This window comes from Phyllobates terribilis, unplaced genomic scaffold (genome assembly GCF_046119375.1).
Source record: "Phyllobates terribilis strain yellow unplaced genomic scaffold, ASM4611937v1 Scaffold_4__5_contigs__length_816908805, whole genome shotgun sequence".
Taxonomy (NCBI): Eukaryota; Metazoa; Chordata; class Amphibia; order Anura; family Dendrobatidae; genus Phyllobates; species Phyllobates terribilis.
The window spans coordinates 48,458,049-48,475,563 of NW_027362764.1; the positions used below are offsets into that span (position 1 = coordinate 48,458,049).

General features: G+C 46.6%; 1 protein-coding gene across 1 annotated transcript in view; it reads right to left on the reverse strand.

The window, feature by feature from the left end:
• SLC25A13 (solute carrier family 25 member 13) overlaps nucleotides 1–16,521 on the reverse strand; it is a 109,443-nt gene extending 92,922 nt beyond the window's left edge. The window contains exon 1 of the mRNA XM_073677316.1: nucleotides 16,404–16,521. Coding sequence (XP_073533417.1) covers nucleotides 16,404–16,415 — 12 coding nt within the window. The 5' untranslated portion in view covers nucleotides 16,416–16,521. The remainder of the gene's footprint in view (nucleotides 1–16,403) is intronic.
• Between the last annotated feature and the right edge of the window lie 994 nt (nucleotides 16,522–17,515).

Genomic DNA, 17,515 nt, shown 5'->3' on the forward strand with positions numbered 1-17,515 from the left:
AAAATCCTGAGCATTTCTGCATCGTGTGCACATACCCTTACGGAAGATCAACTTTCCTTTCCACGCTCCAGATCACTTATCTGTGCACTTGACCGAATCCCATCCCAACTCATCCCAAACCTCACCAGTCTTCATCCCAATCCTAACTTATCTCTTCAACCTGTCACTAACAACTGGTGTCTTCCCCTCATGCTTTAAACATGCCTCGATCACACCCATCCTCAAACAGCCCTCTCTTGACCCATCCTCTGTGTCTAGCTATCGCCCCAATATAACTTCTCCGCCATACCTCAAAACTACTGGAACAGCATTGTCCATCCTGAACTGTCCCACCACCTCTCCTCCTACTCCCTCTCTGACTGCCTACAACCTGGCTCCTGACCGCATCACTCCACTGAAACTGACCTGACTAAAGTCACCACTGACCTAACTGCTAAATCCAAGTGACACTACTCTGTCCTCCTCCTGGACCTGTCATCTGCCTTCTACACAGTGGACCAGGGCTGTGGAGTCGGTAAGCCAAACCTGCGACTCAGACTCCTCAATTTCCCTTACTCCGACTCCCACATATATTGCTTATATTTAAATAGATAAAGTCAGAGGGCTAGATAGATTGAGGGATGGATGGATAGATAGAGAGTGGGATAGATGGAGGAATAAATAGATTAATAGAGGGATGGATAGGTAAATAGAGGGATGGATAGATGGAGAGATAGATAGATACAGGGATGGATGGATGGATAAATATATGGATAGACAGATGATAGATAGCCATATGGATGGATAGCTGGAGGGATAAATGAAAGGATAGGTGAACGGATAGATAGATACAGGGAGGGATAGACAGAGTGATAGACAGATGACAGCTACAGTATCCTTTCAATTAATTATGTATTTCATGTGTATGCGGGTCATTTTTTGGATACTGGCGGGCTTTTTTTTTCTCCTTTTTTGTGTGGTTGGGATGGAGTGTTCTTGCAGCCTGTGTGCGGGTGGGAAGGTGTCGGCTGTTTGATATAATGAAGTTCAGCCCAATGCATGGGGAGAGAGCCGCACCCCTTACTATACAAACAGGGTATTTAAAGCTTGTATATTGTATAGCTCAACATGCACCTGATGAAGGCTCCTTGAGAGCAGAAACGCGTTGTACCATTATATGTCAACCACTCATCCCTTGAGTGGCTTTTAATTCCAAATAAATTTTTATATCTTGAACCTATGCGCTTTTGAGCAGTCACCTGCGAGCCTATTGGAACGTTTCCACTAACCTTACAGTGGAGTCTCTATCATTATCCATGGGAGCGCCTCCGCTAATCTCTTTCACAAAGAATGAGCATGTCAATTTGTTCGGCGTTTTTCTAATCTGCTTTTGCTATTGAAAACATTATCTATGAGCTCAAAAACCTTTCAGGTGATGCGTTTTTTTTAAAAAAAGCTGATCTGCTTTTGCAGCTGAAAAACGTATCCTCAAAAAACGCTGTGTGTGAATGTAACCTTAGATCAGGAATAGAACAGCCATTTATAGGACATTTCATAACTTTCCCAAATTCCTATGAAAAAATATTCAGCACATTCTGCATTGATCTACTGCACCCAATTTATTAAATATTTTAGGAGTCGGAGTCGGTCCATTTTATACCGACTCCGCCAAAATGAGCACCGACTCCACAGCCCTGCAGTGGACCATTCCTTCTTACTACAGACTCATCTCTCGGCATCACAGACTTCATCCTATCTTGGATCTCCTCATACCTAACAGACCGGACATTCAGTGTCTCCCACTCACACACCACCTCCTCATCTCACCCCCTATCTGTCGGTGTCCCCCAAGGTTCAGTTCTAGGACCCCTCCTCTTCTTCATCTACACCTTCGGCCTGGGACAGCTCATATAGTCTCATGGCTTTCATTATCACCTCTATGGTGATGACACACAGATCTACCTATCTGGACCCGATATCTCCTCCCTACTAACCAGAATCCCACAATGTCTGTCTGCTATTTCATCCTTCTCTGATAGATTTCTAAAACTTAACATGGACAAAACTGAATTCATCATCTTTCCTCCATCTCATTCAGCCCCCCAAACAGAACTATCGGTTAAAGTCAATGGCTGCCCACTCTCGCTGCCTCAGGTGGTTAACGCTTGACTCTGATCTCTCATTCAAACCTCAGATCCAAGCACTTTCCACTTTCTGCCAAATTGAACTCAAATATCCCCCGGATCCGCACATTTCTCAACCCCTTTACCCCCCCCGAAGGTGGTTTGCAAGTTAATGACCGGGCCAATTTTTACATTTCTGACCACTGTCACTTTGAGGCAATAACTCTGGAACGCTTCAACGAATCCCACTGATTCGGTGACTGTTTATTCGAGACATATTGTACTTCACGATAGTGGTAAAATTTATTTCATATGTCTTCTATTTATTTGTAAAAAAAAAATCGGAAATGTGAAAAATTTAGAACATTTTGCAGTTTTCAAACTTTGAATTTTACTGCCCTTAAATCAGAGAGATATGTCACACAATAGTTATTTATTAACATTTCCCACATGTCTACTTTACATCAGCAGAATTTTAGGAAGTTGTAAGGGTTAAAAGTTAACCAGCGATCTCTAATTTTCGAACAAAATTTACAAAATTTTTTTTTTTTTTAAAGGAACATCACCACATTTGAAGTCCCTTTGAGGGGTCTATGTGACAGAAAATACCCAAAAGTGACACCATTCTAAAAACTACACCCCTCAAGGTACTCAAAACCACATTCAATAAGTCTATTAACCCTTCAGATGCTTCACAGTAATTAATGGAATGTGAAAGGAAAAAATGAAGATTTAACTTTTTTTCACAATAATTTTATTTTAGACCCAATTTTTTTTTTTTTTTTTTTTTCCCGCAAGGGTAACAGGAAAAAAAAAAATTTACCCCAAAATTTGTTGTACAATTTCTCCTGAGCACACAGATACCCCATATGTGTGTGTGTGTGTGTGTGTGGGGGGGATACTATTTGGGCTCGGAAGGGAAGGAGCGCCATTTGACTTTTTGAATGTAAAATTTGCTGGCATAATTAGCGGACGCCATGTCTCGTTTGGGGAGCCCCCGATGTGCCTAAACAGTGGAAACCCCCAAGTAACACCATTTTGGAAATTAGACCCCTCAGGGAAATTATCTAGATGTGTGGTGAGCACTTTGAACCCCCAAGTGTTTCACGAAAGTTTATAATGTAGAGCCATGAAAATACAAAAATAAAAAAAAATCACTTTTTTATTCCACAAAAATCATCTTTTAGCCTTAATTTTTTTTTTTTTTTTTTTCACAAGGGTAACAGGAGAAATTGGACCCCAAAAGTTCTTGAGTAATTTCTCCTGAGTATGCCGATACCTCCATATGTGGGAGAAAACTACTGTTTGGGCGTATGTCAGGACTCGGAAGGGAAGGCGTGACATTTTGGAACGCAGACTTTGATGGAATGGTCTGCGGGTGTCACGAGCATGCTCGCTCATCGCTATTTGGCAGAGGTCACACACTAAAAGACACTTTTTTTTGTTGCAAACACTAGTTCTTGCATCGTTATATTTTGAGAGCTATCATTTTTCCAGATTTCGGCCGACAGTCATGTGACGGCTAGTTTTTTGCGGGATAAGTTGTTTTTATTGGAACAATTTTCAGGCATGTGACATTTTTTGATCGCTTTCTGTTCCGATTTTTGTGAGGCAAAATAAACAAAAAACAGCGATACTACATTCATATTTTTTTTATGTTTTGGCGCTTTTACACAATAAAAACTATTTTATAGAAAAAAAAATTTTTGCATCACTTTATTCTGAGAGCTATAACTTATTTTTCTACTAATGGAGCTGTATAGCGGCTTGGTTTTTGTTGGACAAGATGACGTTTTCAGAGGTACCATTATTATTTACATTAGTCTTTTTGATTGGCGGTATGATAAAGCATCATTTTTTGCTTAGTCCCCCCCCACACTTTTACTTTGTCTTACTATGGGACTTTCATTTTTTGTAGGCTGATCGATCGCTTGTATAGCATGGGGATGCAGGAGCATCCCTATGCTATGCGGGCTGGCAGCGCTGCACTGCAAGAAAGCATGTTTGATCATGCACTGTGCATGATCAAACTAGCTTGCTAGTGCCTGGTGACCCGGATGTTGTCATGACAACATCGGGTCACGATGGCAACGATCGGGACCCTGCAATGACGTTGTGGGGTCTCAGATCCAAGAGCAGAGGGGCTTTTGTCCATCTGCTCACTCATTAAATGATGCGATTGCAACAATTAGGGGGGGTTGAAGTGCCGGAAGCGGTGCGGGGACCGCTCCTGGCACTGAGTGCCGAGTGACAGCTGTCAGTTGACACCTGGCGGCGATCGCGCCCGCACAGCTTCTGTGCAGGCGCGATTGATGAGACGTAATAATACAGGGCACAGGGGCATATTATTACGCCTCACGTCAGAAAAGAGTTAAATCAAGAATCTGCAAAAACACTAGTCCACATTCTCATCAGCCGCCTCGACTACTGCAACCTACTGCTCTGTGGCCTCCCTTCCAATCTATCCTAAACTCTGATGCCCGACTAATCCACCTGTCCCCCCCCGCTATTCCCCGGACTCTTCCTCTGTCAATCCCTTCACTGGCTCCGCATTGCCCAGAGACTTCAGTTCAAAACCCTAACCTTGGCGTACAAAGCCATCCACAACCTGTCTCCTCCATATATCTGTGACCTAGTCTCCCAGTACATACCTGCACGCATCCTCCGATCCTCACAAGATCTCCTTCTCTACTCCCCTCTTATCTCCTCTTTCCACAATCGCATACAAGATTTCTCCCGTGCATCCCCCCCTTCTCTGGAACTCTCTACCCCAACATATCAGACTCTCTTCTACCATGGAAACCTTCAAAAGGAACCTGAAGACCTCTTCTGACAAGCCTACAACCTGCAGCAACCCTCGCTCCACCATACCGCTGCACGACCAGCTCTACCCTCACCTACTGTATCCTCACCCATCCCTTGTAGACGGTGAGCCCTTGCAGGCAGGGTTCTCAACTCCTGTACCAGTCGGTCACTTGTATTATTCTACTTGTTTTTTATTATACACGCCCGTTTTTACATGTAAAGCGCCATGGAACAAATGGCGAAATAATAATCAAATGCACACATCACTACCGCAGTACCAAATACACCAGCTATACTCCACGATTGCCAACTCCGATCGCAGCACTCAGAGGTATTGCCTGAATCTTTGGGATCAGCTTAGGTGTGGCGGATGTCATCCTGAGGTTAAAGGGATATTCTCATCTTATAAAATTATGGCATATTGCCAGGATATGTGATTTTATGATAGGTGGTGGGGGGGGGGGAGATCAGAAGTCTAGAGTCCCCACTGTCCGTAAGAATTTATGGCACCATCATTAGTTTCCTGCTGGTCTTCAAATTTTCTCTACAAGCCAACCAGTGTTGAGCGAGTATGTTCTATTAACCCTTTCGCTGAGTATGCTCGGGCCGAGCTCCGAGTATTTACAGCTGCTCGGTGATAAGGTTAAATCACTCCCGTGTGCATGATTTGCAACTGTTTGACAGCTTTATTGCATGTGAGGAATGTCTATTTCTTACACATTCCTCACATGTAATAAAGCTGTCAAACAGTTGCAAATCATGCACACGGGAACGATTCAAACATATCAAAGAGCAGCTATAAATACTTGGAGCTCGGCCCGAGCATACTCGGCAAAGAACATACTCGCTCAACACTAGTAAGAACCTGTAAAGGGGGGGCTCTGCGCCAAGTCAGTTGTATGGCTCCCTTCATTCTGAAAATCTCAGGTTAATTAATTCAACATTTTGGGCGATACCATGGATGTGACCGCTGTAAAACAGCTCCTGAGCCAACTCGATACTTGGGGACACCACGTACGACATACAATCTGCATTGCTAGTACTATATTAGACAGCCGATCCGTGAAGGCCCCCCCACCCAGCCGCAGGACACCTTGTATTTTCTAGAATTTGGGGTGGAGGGCAAGTTATCACATCAATGAACTACAAAAGTAGACAACCCTTTTAAATACAATATATCTGACAACCTTTGTCCGTTCTTCTTCTTGCACTTTTGTTTTATGTATTCTTTATTATTTGCTTATAAAAAAATATTATATATATATATATATATATATATATATATATATATATATATATATATATATATATACAGTACAGACCAAAAGTTTGGACACACCTTCTCATTTAAAGATTTTTATGTATTTTCATGACTTTGAAAATTGTACATTCACACTGAAGGCATCAAAACTATGAATTAACACATGTGGAATTATATACTTAACAAAAAAGTGTGAAACAACTGAAAATACGTCTTATATTCTAGGTTCTTCAAAGTAGCCACCTTTTGCTTTGATGACTGCTTTGCACACTCTTGGCACTCTTGATGAGCTTCAAGAGGTAGTCACCGGAAATGGTCTTCCAACAATCTTGAAGGAGTTCCCAGAGATTCTTAGCACTTGTTGGCCCTTTTGCCTTCACTCTGCGGTCCAGCTCACCCCAAACCATCTCGATTGGGTTCAGGTCTGGTGACTGTGGAGGCCAGGTCATCTGGCGTAGCACCCCATCACTCTCCTTCTTGGTCAAATAGCCTTACACAGCCTGAAGGTGTGCTTGGGATCATTGTCATGTTGAAAAATAAATGATGGTCCAACTAAACGCAAACCGGATGGAATAGAATGCCGCTGCAAGATGCTGTGGTAGCCATGCTGGTTCAGTATGCCTTCAATTTTGAATAAATCCCCAACAGTGTCACCAGCAAAGCACCCCCACACCATCACACCTCCTCCTCCATGCTTCACGGTGGGAACCAGGCATGTAGAGTCCATCCTTTCACCTTTTCTGCGTCGCACAAAGACACGGTGGTTGGAACCAAAGATCTCAAATTTGGACTCATCAGACCAAAGCACAGATTTCCACTGGTCTAATGTCCATTCCTTGTGTTCTTTAGCCCAAACAAGTCTCTTCTGCTTGTTGCCTGTCCTTAGCAGTGGTTTCCTAGCAGCTATTTTACCATGAAGGCCTGCTGCACAAAGTCTCCTCTTAACAGTTGTTGTAGAGACGTGTCTGCTGCTAGAACTCTGTGTGCCATTGACCTGGTCTCTAATCTGAGCTGCTGTTAACCTGCGATTTCTGAGGCTGGTGACTCGGATAAACTTATCCTCAGAAGCAGAGGTGACTCTTGGTCTTCCTTTCCTGGGGCGGTCCTCATATGAGCCAGTTTCTTTGTAGCGCTTGATGGTTTTTGCAACTGCACTTGGGGACACATTCAAAGTTTGCCCAATTTTTCAGACTGACTGACCTTCATTTCTTAAATTAATGATGGCCACTCGTTTTTCTTTACTTAGCTGCTTTTTTCTTGCCAGAATACAAATTCTAACAGTCTATTCAGTAGGACTATCAGCTGTGTATCCACCAGACTTCTGCACAACACAACTGATGGTCCCAACCCCATTTATAAGGCAAGAAATCCCACTTATTAAACCTGACAGGGCACACCTGTTAAGTGAAAACCATTTCCGGTGACTACCTCTTGAAGCTCATCAAGAGAATGCCAAGAGTGTGCAAAGCAGTCATCAAAGCAAAAGGTGGCTACTTTGAATAACCTAGAATATAAGACATATTTTCAGTTGTTTCACACTTTTTTGTTAAGTATATAATTCCACATGTGTTAATTCATAGTTTTGATGCCTTCAGTGTGAATGTACAATTTTCATAGTCATGAAAATACAGAAAAATCTTTAAATGAGAAGGTGTGTCCAAACTTTTGGTCTGTACTATAATATATATATATATATATATATATAAAGCGGCATTAAAGAGGGCTCTTTAGACCCCGGAATAACCTCACTGTTCCTGCTCTCTGCACCTTGAAATCATTTACTAATCTCAGCCACGTGCCTGCGATCCTGAGCAAACATGACGCGGAGCAGGTAACAAAATAAAGCCTAGCATGCACATGGCATGTGATTTTATGCACGGCAGGTCAGGGACCGCGTGCATTATTGCACAATGAAACATGATAGCAGATAACAGGGACTTATAGACAGACCATTAGCCGGCAGAAGCCTCAGCCATGGAGATGACCGGCGAGTCACGGGGGGGACTCCCAAAACAAAAACATTGCAAGTGACTCAGCTTTGGGAATGGCATCAATCATCATCAGAACCCCATTGTAAGTGCAGACCCCCCCCCCAATTTAGGGCCTTGAACTACAAGCCAGAGAGAAGAGGGTCTCCGGAGAGAACGCCCTGCTGTGGATGACGACAACATGTCCATACATTACATGGACAATACTGCTTTTAACAGCCTTCCAGAGACCCCTTCCAGATGGGGCGACAAGTTTTCGTTTTTTCCCTCCCCTCCTAAGAGATATAACTTTTTTTTTTTTTTTTTTTGTAGGACAAGTTTTAGAAAACAAACCCCAAAAAAAAAAACATGGGTCATTGTTTTATATGTTGGTCACCATGGTAACAGACGACAAACAAACTCTGTAGTCTGACCCTGCAGTCTCACACTTTCTTCCATTTGTCCTCCACTTTTACCCAACCTGTCACATGTAGAATGAGAAGAAGTGCACCTAAAGGTGATCAAGTCACGTTTAAGAACAGAGTGTTAAAAAAGCGTCATCTCAATTCTTCACTGCTTTTCCCAAAGTATATCGTTGCAGGACGTGCATTTTTCGTGCAAGGCTTTTGCAATGGAAAAACATAAAAAAAAAAAAAACACTTGAATATTGATACATCTTATGTTATAATTAAAAATGAATCAAAAACCACACAAAAAAAAAGTAAAAAAACATCGGGTGTTTTTGAATGTTGGATTTTCAGTTCAAAGATTCCACATCGAAAAATTCCGATTGAGCATACCCTTGTTACCAGGGGAATATGGATACAAGATTGGAGGAGGAAGAGGGAGACGTGAACCTCAATTTCAAAGAGTGGACTCCTGCTCTACTCTTGTTGATCCAAGGAAAGGTGAAAACCCCAATATTGCATTATCCAGTTAGGGAGCAGTCAGATGGCCTATTACTCATGCGAGGATAGAATCATGATCCTCGGACTAGGATGTGGAGAGCGACGCGATGTGGAGAGCGACGCAATGTGGAGAATTACACCCTTATATTTACATCGACATTTATGGGATTTTGCTTAAAAGAGAAAAAAAAAGCATCCCATCCTTGCCTCTAACAGAAAATCACAGGAACAGGATAAAACATAAAATTGCAGAAAAACTAACAGATTTCACTCCTAGCATTGCAAAGCATGTAATCCACAATCAATTCTTCACGAAGGATTGACTAGCCGCAAGATGAATTTTACTGGAATCTGCTCCAGAATATAGATGCAGAAAATCTGCAAAAGATGCAAATTAACAGTAACGTGATCAGCATTAGCTTGGGAATTGCTTCAATACAGTTATGCGCCGTGGTTTTCTGGTGGAAAAGTGACATGTCACTATTGAAGTTTAGTATCTGAGAAAAACCATGGGCGTATGAGCGAAACAAAGGGCGCGTGTAGTGCGCATTTATCACTGGGAAGTTGAGATTGGTGCGGTGTTCACTGTTTAACCCCTTAGATGCTCAAGGCACCATTCATTACAGCCTCTAGGTAGTTAGCTACCGCCACATTGGGCCCGAGACGTAATCGTGGGAACCCAAAAGGCACCAATTCCGAGCTTTGCTGACACCAGGCATAACGCGGTGCAACAAGAGAATGATATGTGGAGCAAGCAGGGCAAATATGCAGCCGGTTTAGAGTGGCAGAAAATCTGCAGCGCGTTGCAGTACGACGAGCCCAAAGCGTAAAATTCACAGTGTAGCTGCCATGAAATCCACAACTAGATGCGTTCAAATCGGAGTGAAAAGAGTTGACCCTACTGTGCAGTGTAGTAAAACCGGAACCGAAGATTCATTTGTTATGACTCCATTGATAAAGTAGTAACTCTTCGAATGAAACATAAAAATAAATGGATAAAACAGAGTCTTGTATTTTCCATGCCGGTGTCCCTACGGGGCTGACATAACCGCAGCTCTCACTTTCCCAGAATCAGTAACTTGATTTCCAGTTGTTACAATGTTGCTTATGATTAAAAACAATTTAGCAGCTTCCCCCCCCCCACACACATTGTATCTGTTCAGGTCCTACAGGAAATACCCGTGACCTCTACCCTCATTTGATTATGCCGTCCGCTGTCACATCGGATCAGCGTCAGGTACTGAACGCTCAGGTAACCTGCTAGAAACAAACAAAAAACAGAAAAAATAAAACCAACCCAGACGGGCAAATGACATTAACCTTCAGTGGACACAGAGCAGAGCCGGGATCTCGCCGCAATCACAGCAGAAGTTCTGATATAATCGGCCCATAGACCCAGGGATGCAGCCCATCTGCTGAGTGTCAAAGTCAGAAGCCACACACCAGCCCGGGGGCAAGAGACCCCTGACCTCCCGAGGACTATATACTGCAGGAGCGACACCTGACATCAGATCTAGATCTATACTCCCATTCATAGTAACACGGTGCACAGACCCCACCGGTATAACATCTCCATGAGACCCTCACAGGAAGCAATGCTGCCATAATATGGAAACAAAACAGCATATTACTTCTTAAAGAGGGATATACGGCCCCTCTCGCATCAGATATCACTAATACATCCTATTCTAATAAGACTTGCACAATACCTACAAGGCAAGCTCCACATCAGCAGCACCTCACCCCCCGATGCAGAGTTGCTCCACAGCCCCTTTAAAAAGGACTAGTCCTCCTTTGGGAATATTTTTACTTAAAATGTACTCAGGGCTAAAAATCATTATTGCAAGTTGGCTTCAATAAAAACATTGCACCATTTGCACTCTGCGGTCTCGGCATTGCAGAATGAGTTATGTGAGAATCTATCAGTGAGCTCACTCTGATTGGAGAGTCTGTAACTCCTCTTATCTGTCTTTTTCTGAGCTTCTCTCAGCTGATTTGTGACGACAGACCACATCAAAGTTGCACGAAAACAAAGTCTGTAAGGGCTAATTCAGTCATCAGTATTTTCCACGTACGAGAAAAACAGACCGACCAGGCCTTTGATCAGTTGTTCTTGTGCGAGAAAAAAAAAAAAAAAAGATTCTCCGCCTTCTCATTTCTAACAGTCTGTGATCAATCAAACTGAACTTGGATGTCAACCGAGTGCAGTCTGACGTTTTCACGGACACAGACTTGGATAAAATTGGACATGTCTCCGATATTTTCCACGCACCTCTCGATTAGAGGAAATAAAAAAAAAAAGAAAAATTCAGCTGTGTACAGCCCCGTAGACTATCATAGGTACGAGTGATATCCGTGAAAACCACAAAAAGCACTTGTACGAGAAAATCTGAAGAAGGGTGAACTAAATGTCAAACGGTGCAACATTTTTAATGGTGCCCAAAAAGTGGACAAGCCCTTTAATGATTTATACAGAATGAAATAGAATTTGGGTGTTACAATATTGACTCCCAGCGGACTACGAGCGCCCAAGGATGCATGGACATGGGCAATATATTATATTGCTGTGGTTGGAATTTGTAGCTTTTGGGGATTTATTTTTTTACCCCATTAATTTAAATGGGCTGTCCAGGACTTCCAATATTGATGACCTATTAGGATCCCTGTTTCATTGTCAGAATGCACGGACCAGCCTCGGACCTCATGACCATGACCCGCCAGCCTCACAGATATGTGACCGTAACCTAAGGACTCGTTGTGGGGGGCGACACCACTGATCAGCTGAGCCACACAGCCTCTACTGACGTGAACGAAAGCTGAGCTGCAGTACAGAGAACGGCCATTATACAGGATGGCGCTGTGCTGTTCCGGCTCTGGTCACCGTTTACTTCCGGCCGGCCGTTTAGCGTGGGGGACAAGTTGTTGGACCCCAATGACCTGATACTGATGACCCCCTGCTAAGGTTAGTGCTGGACAGATGGGGAGGGGGGAGGGGGGTACTGAATTACCTCTCTAAATCTGACATCTCTCTCTCAGTGTGTGGCACCACAATAATGCCGAGCAAGCAGGCGCGTTGTGTTTGACACCAATCTCTCCTTCACCCTCCACATACAATCTCTTGCCCGCTCTTGTCGCTTGCACCTGAAGAACATCTCTAGAATCCGCCCCTTTCTCACCTTGGAAACAACAAAAACCCTCACTGTTGCCCTGATCCACTCCCGCCTTGACTACTGTAACTCTCTCTTAATTGGCCTCCCCCTCACTTGACTTTCCCCCCTCCAGTCCATCCTTAATGCTGCAGCCAGGGTCATCTATCTGGCTAATCGTTACTCAGACTCCTCCGCTCTGTGCCAGTCATTGCACTGGCTGCCCATGAATTATAGGATCCGATTTAAATTGCTTGTTCTCACCCACAAAGCTCTCCACAGTGTGGCACCCCCCTACATCTCTTCCCTCATCTCTATCGGCCTACCCGTTTTCTACGCTCTGCAAGCGACTTTCGACTAACATCCGCACTAATCCGTACCTCCCACTCCCGGCTTCAAGACTTCTCCCGAGCTGCACCTATTCTTTGGGATGCTCTACCCCAAGAAATTAGGATGAACCACAACTTACACAGTTTTAGGCGCTCCCTAAAAACACATCTGTTTAGGGTGGCCTATCACGTTCCCTAATCAAAGTCCTTTTATATTCTCATAGCCCATTCCTTATTTCTCCAAACATAAGTCTCCACCGAACTAAAAAGCACTACAGATACTGGCTGGTGATGAGCTCATGCAGCCTTTATCTATCCCTCATCCCCTCAAGATGGCTGGACCATCCTTGTAAATAAGCCATTGTACTTTGTGTCACCCCCACCTCATTGTAGATTGTAAGCTCTTAGGAGCAGGGTCGTCATTATTTTTGCTGTAATTATTGTATTATCTTTAGCTATGTTACTTATGACTGTTGTACATGAACCTGTGAATTGTTAAGCGCTGCGGAATATGTTGGCGCTATATAAATAAAGATTATTATATTATTATTATTATTATTAAAATCCTGGCCCACCTGTATGTAGAGATCGCAGTATGGTGGACACATTGTGGTCCATGTGCTTCTAGTGGTCACATTTTCTCAGCCATACTATAGGCCGACTGTGGGTCATACAGCCTGAGTGTCTGTTTCCGTAGATGGGACTCCCAGCTGTGAGCATGAAACTGCTGGGCTATGATACAGATGGCCTCAGTGTCAGAGCCCAGCGGCTCCATGCTCACAGCGAGGAGTACCACCCATCTATCGAAGGAGACATGCAGCCACATATTAGTAAACTAAGCAATGTCACCACCATTCTTGGAGCTCCTTGTAATGGAGTACCACCTGTTCCTGGAGGACAAGATTCAACGACTGCTGGGAGTACCACCCTTCCATGGAAAGCCATGTACAGTGCATTAGAGACGAAATGGAAAGCTTTCAGTTGGATCTTACAAGACGAACACCGGCGTCGTGAGCTGCTCTCAATGAGAGTGCCACCTTTTCCTGGAGGACAGGATTCAATAAGGCAGCAGGGAGTACCGCCCTTCTATGTAAACTGAACTTTGTAAATAAAGCTGAAGATGATGTTATAAACTCCGAGAACCCCTATCAATGGGAGTACCAGCTGCCCCTAAACCAATATTTCAATAAACTCTAGGAGTACCCCCTTTTATGTGTATAGTGGGAGTACCGCCGGTCCCCGGAGGACACCAGTCAGCTGCATATAGTGGGAGTACCGCCGGTCCCCGGAGGACACCAGTCAGCTGCATATAGTGGGAGTACCGCCGGTCCCCGGAGGACACCAGTCAGCTGCATATAGTGGGAGTACCGCCGGTCCCCGGAGGACACCAGTCAGCTGCATATAGTGGGCGTACCGCCAGTCAGCTGTATATAATGGGAGCAAAGCCAGTCCCCGGAGGACACCAGTCAGCTGTATATAATGGGAGTACCGCCAGTCCCCGGAGGACACCAGTCAGCTGTATATAGTGGGCGTACCGCCAGTCAGCTGTATATAATGGGAGCAAAGCCAGTCCCCGGAGGACACCAGTCAGCTGTATATAATGGGAGTACCGCCAGTCCCCGGAGGACACCAGTCAGCTGTATATAATGGGAGTACCGCCAGTCCCCGGAGGACACCAGTCAGCTGTATATAATGGGAGTACCGCCAGTCCCCGGAGGACACCAGTCAGCTGTATATAATGGGAGTACCGCCAGTCCCCGGAGGATACCAGTCAGCTGTATATAATGGGAGTACCGCCAGTCCCCGGAGGACACCAGTCAGCTGTATATAATGGGAGTACCGCCAGTCCCCGGAGGACACCAGTCAGCTGTATATAATGGGAGTACCGCCAGTCCCCGGAGGACACCAGTCAGCTGTATATAATGGGAGTACCGCCGGTCCCCGGAGGACACCAGTCAGCTGTATATAATGGGAGTACCGCCGGTCCCCGGAGGACACCAGTCAGCTGTATATAATGGGAGTACCGCCGGTCCCCGGAGGACACCAGTCAGCTGTATATAATGGGAGTACCGCCGGTCCCCGGAGGACACCAGTCAGCTGTATATAATGGGAGTACCGCCGGTCCCCGGAGGACACCAGTCAGCTGTATATAATGGGAGTACCGCCGGTCCCCGGAGGACACCAGTCAGCTGTATATAATGGGAGTACCGCCAGTCCCCGGAGGACACCAGTCAGCTGTATATAATGGGAGTACCGCCAGTTCCCGGAGGACACCAGTCAGCTGTATATAATGGGAGTACCGCCAGTTCCCGGAGGACACCAGTCAGCTGTATATAATGGGAGTACCGCCAGTTCCCGGAGGACACCAGTCAGCTGTATATAATGGGAGTACCGCCAGTTCCCGGAGGACACCAGTCAGCTGTATATAATGGGAGTACCGCCAGTCCCCAGAGGACACCAGTCAGCTGTATATAATGGGAGTACCGCCAGTCCCCGGAGGACACCAGTCAGCTGTATATAATGGGAGTACCGCCAGTCCCCGGAGGACACCAGTCAGCTGTATATAATGGGAGTACCGCCAGTCCCCGGAGGACACCAGTCAGCTGTATATAATGGGAGTACCGCCGGTCCCCGGAGGACACCAGTCAGCTGTATATAATGGGAGTACCGCCGGTCCCCGGAGGACACCAGTCAGCTGTATATAATGGGAGTACCGCCGGTCCCCGGAGGACACCAGTCAGCTGTATATAATGGGAGTACCGCCGGTCCCCGGAGGACACCAGTCAGCTGTATATAATGGGAGTACCGCCGGTCCCCGGAGGACACCAGTCAGCTGTATATAATGGGAGTACCGCCGGTCCCCGGAGGACACCAGTCAGCTGTATATAATGGGAGTACCGCCGGTCCCCGGAGGACACCAGTCAGCTGTATATAATGGGAGTACCGCCGGTCCTCGGAGGACACCAGTCAGCTGTATATAATGGGAGTACCGCCGGTCCCCGGAGGACACCAGTCAGCTGTATATAATGGGAGTACCGCCAGTTCCCGGAGGACACCAGTCAGCTGTATATAATGGGAGTACCGCCAGTTCCCGGAGGACACCAGTCAGCTGTATATAATGGGAGTACCGCCAGTTCCCGGAGGACACCAGTCAGCTGTATATAATGGGAGTACCGCCAGTCCCCGGAGGACACCAGTCAGCTGTATATAATGGGAGTACCGCCAGTTCCCGGAGGACACCAGTCAGCTGTATATAATGGGAGTACCGCCAGTTCCCGGAGGACACCAGTCAGCTGTATATAATGGGAGTACCGCCAGTTCCCGGAGGACACCAGTCAGCTGTATATAATGGGAGTACCGCCAGTTCCCGGAGGACACCAGTCAGCTGTATATAATGGGAGTACCGCCAGTCCCCGGAGGACACCAGTCAGCTGTATATAATGGGAGTACCGCCAGTCCCCGGAGGACACCAGTCAGCTGTATATAATGGGAGTACCGCCAGTTCCCGGAGGACACCAGTCAGCTGTATATAATGGGAGTACCGCCGGTCCTCGGAGGACACCAGTCAGCTGTGTATAGTGGGAGTACCGCCAGTCTGCTGTATATAATGGGAGTACCGCCGGTCCTCGGAGGACACCAGTCTGCTGTATATAATGGGAGTACCGCCGGTCCCCGGAGGACACCAGTCAGCACCAGGTATCACCTGTCAAGTACACTCTGACCCCTCATACAAGGACAGGCCCTAGGTCACCGGTATAACCGCGGCCTCCTAGGCCCTAAGGTCACACAGTGCGTCCTCCAGCGGCCGCTGCCCTCCTCCTGTGCTCTCGCCGTCCCCCCGCCTCGGCTGCCCACGGTCTGCTGCTCCCGGCTCCGGGCACGTACCTTGGCGGCCATGCTGTACACAACTCACACACTTCCCATCTGACGCTTCACGTCACAGCGGCTCCGCCCACTCTGGCGCAAGCTGATTGGCTCCCGTCGTTTCCCGCCCTCTGGGCTGTCACGTGGTCAGACGTCCTTCGCTGGTGACTAGAGGAGACGAGTTGTTTGGTGAGCGGTCCGCGGTGTGTGACCGGGCGCGGGGTGGGCGCGGCCTGTGCGTCCACGTGTGACTGAGAGGCTGCAAGAGAAGAACACCCGTAACGTGACAAGGAAAGGGGAAAACTGCTACTCCCAACGTCTGCAGCTCCCCAGAAATGTCAGACACCTTCCCCTCATCATCGCTGCAACAACACCTCAGAAATGCCGGTACAGGGCTACTGACAACTGTGACCCCAAAAGTGCAAAACGCCAGACCCCAAGATGACAATTTCATCTCTGCCATAAATTCCATCAACCATATCCCCCATCACCCTAATACCCCCACCCCGGTCACCCTCATATCCCCCCCGTCACCCTCATATCCCCCCCCCGTCACCTTCATATCCCCCCCCCCGTCACCCTCATATTCCCCCCGTCACCCTCATATTCCCCCCGTCACCCTCATATTCCCCCATCACCCTCATATTCCCCCATCACCCTCACCCCCCTGTCACCCTCATATCCCCCTGTCACCCTCATATTCCCCCTGTCACCCTCATATTCCCCCGTCACCCTCATATTCCCCCTGTCACCCTCATATTCCCCCGTCACCCTCATATTCCCCCATCACCCTCATATTCCCCCATCACCCTCATATCCCCCCCGTCACCCTCATATCCCCGTTACTCTCTCCCCCCGTCGCCCTCATATCCCCCCGTCACCTTCATAACCCCCCATCACCCTCATATTTCCCCGTCACGTTTATACCCCCCGTCACCCTCATATCCCCCCGTTACTCTCTTGCGCCGTCACCCTCATATCCCCCCCGTCACGTTTATACACTCCGTCACCCTCATATCCCCTGTTACTCTCTTCCCCCGTCACCCTCATATCCCCCCGTCACGTTTATACACCCCGTCACCCTCATATCCCCCGATACTCTCTTCCCCCGTCACCCTCATATCCCCGTTACT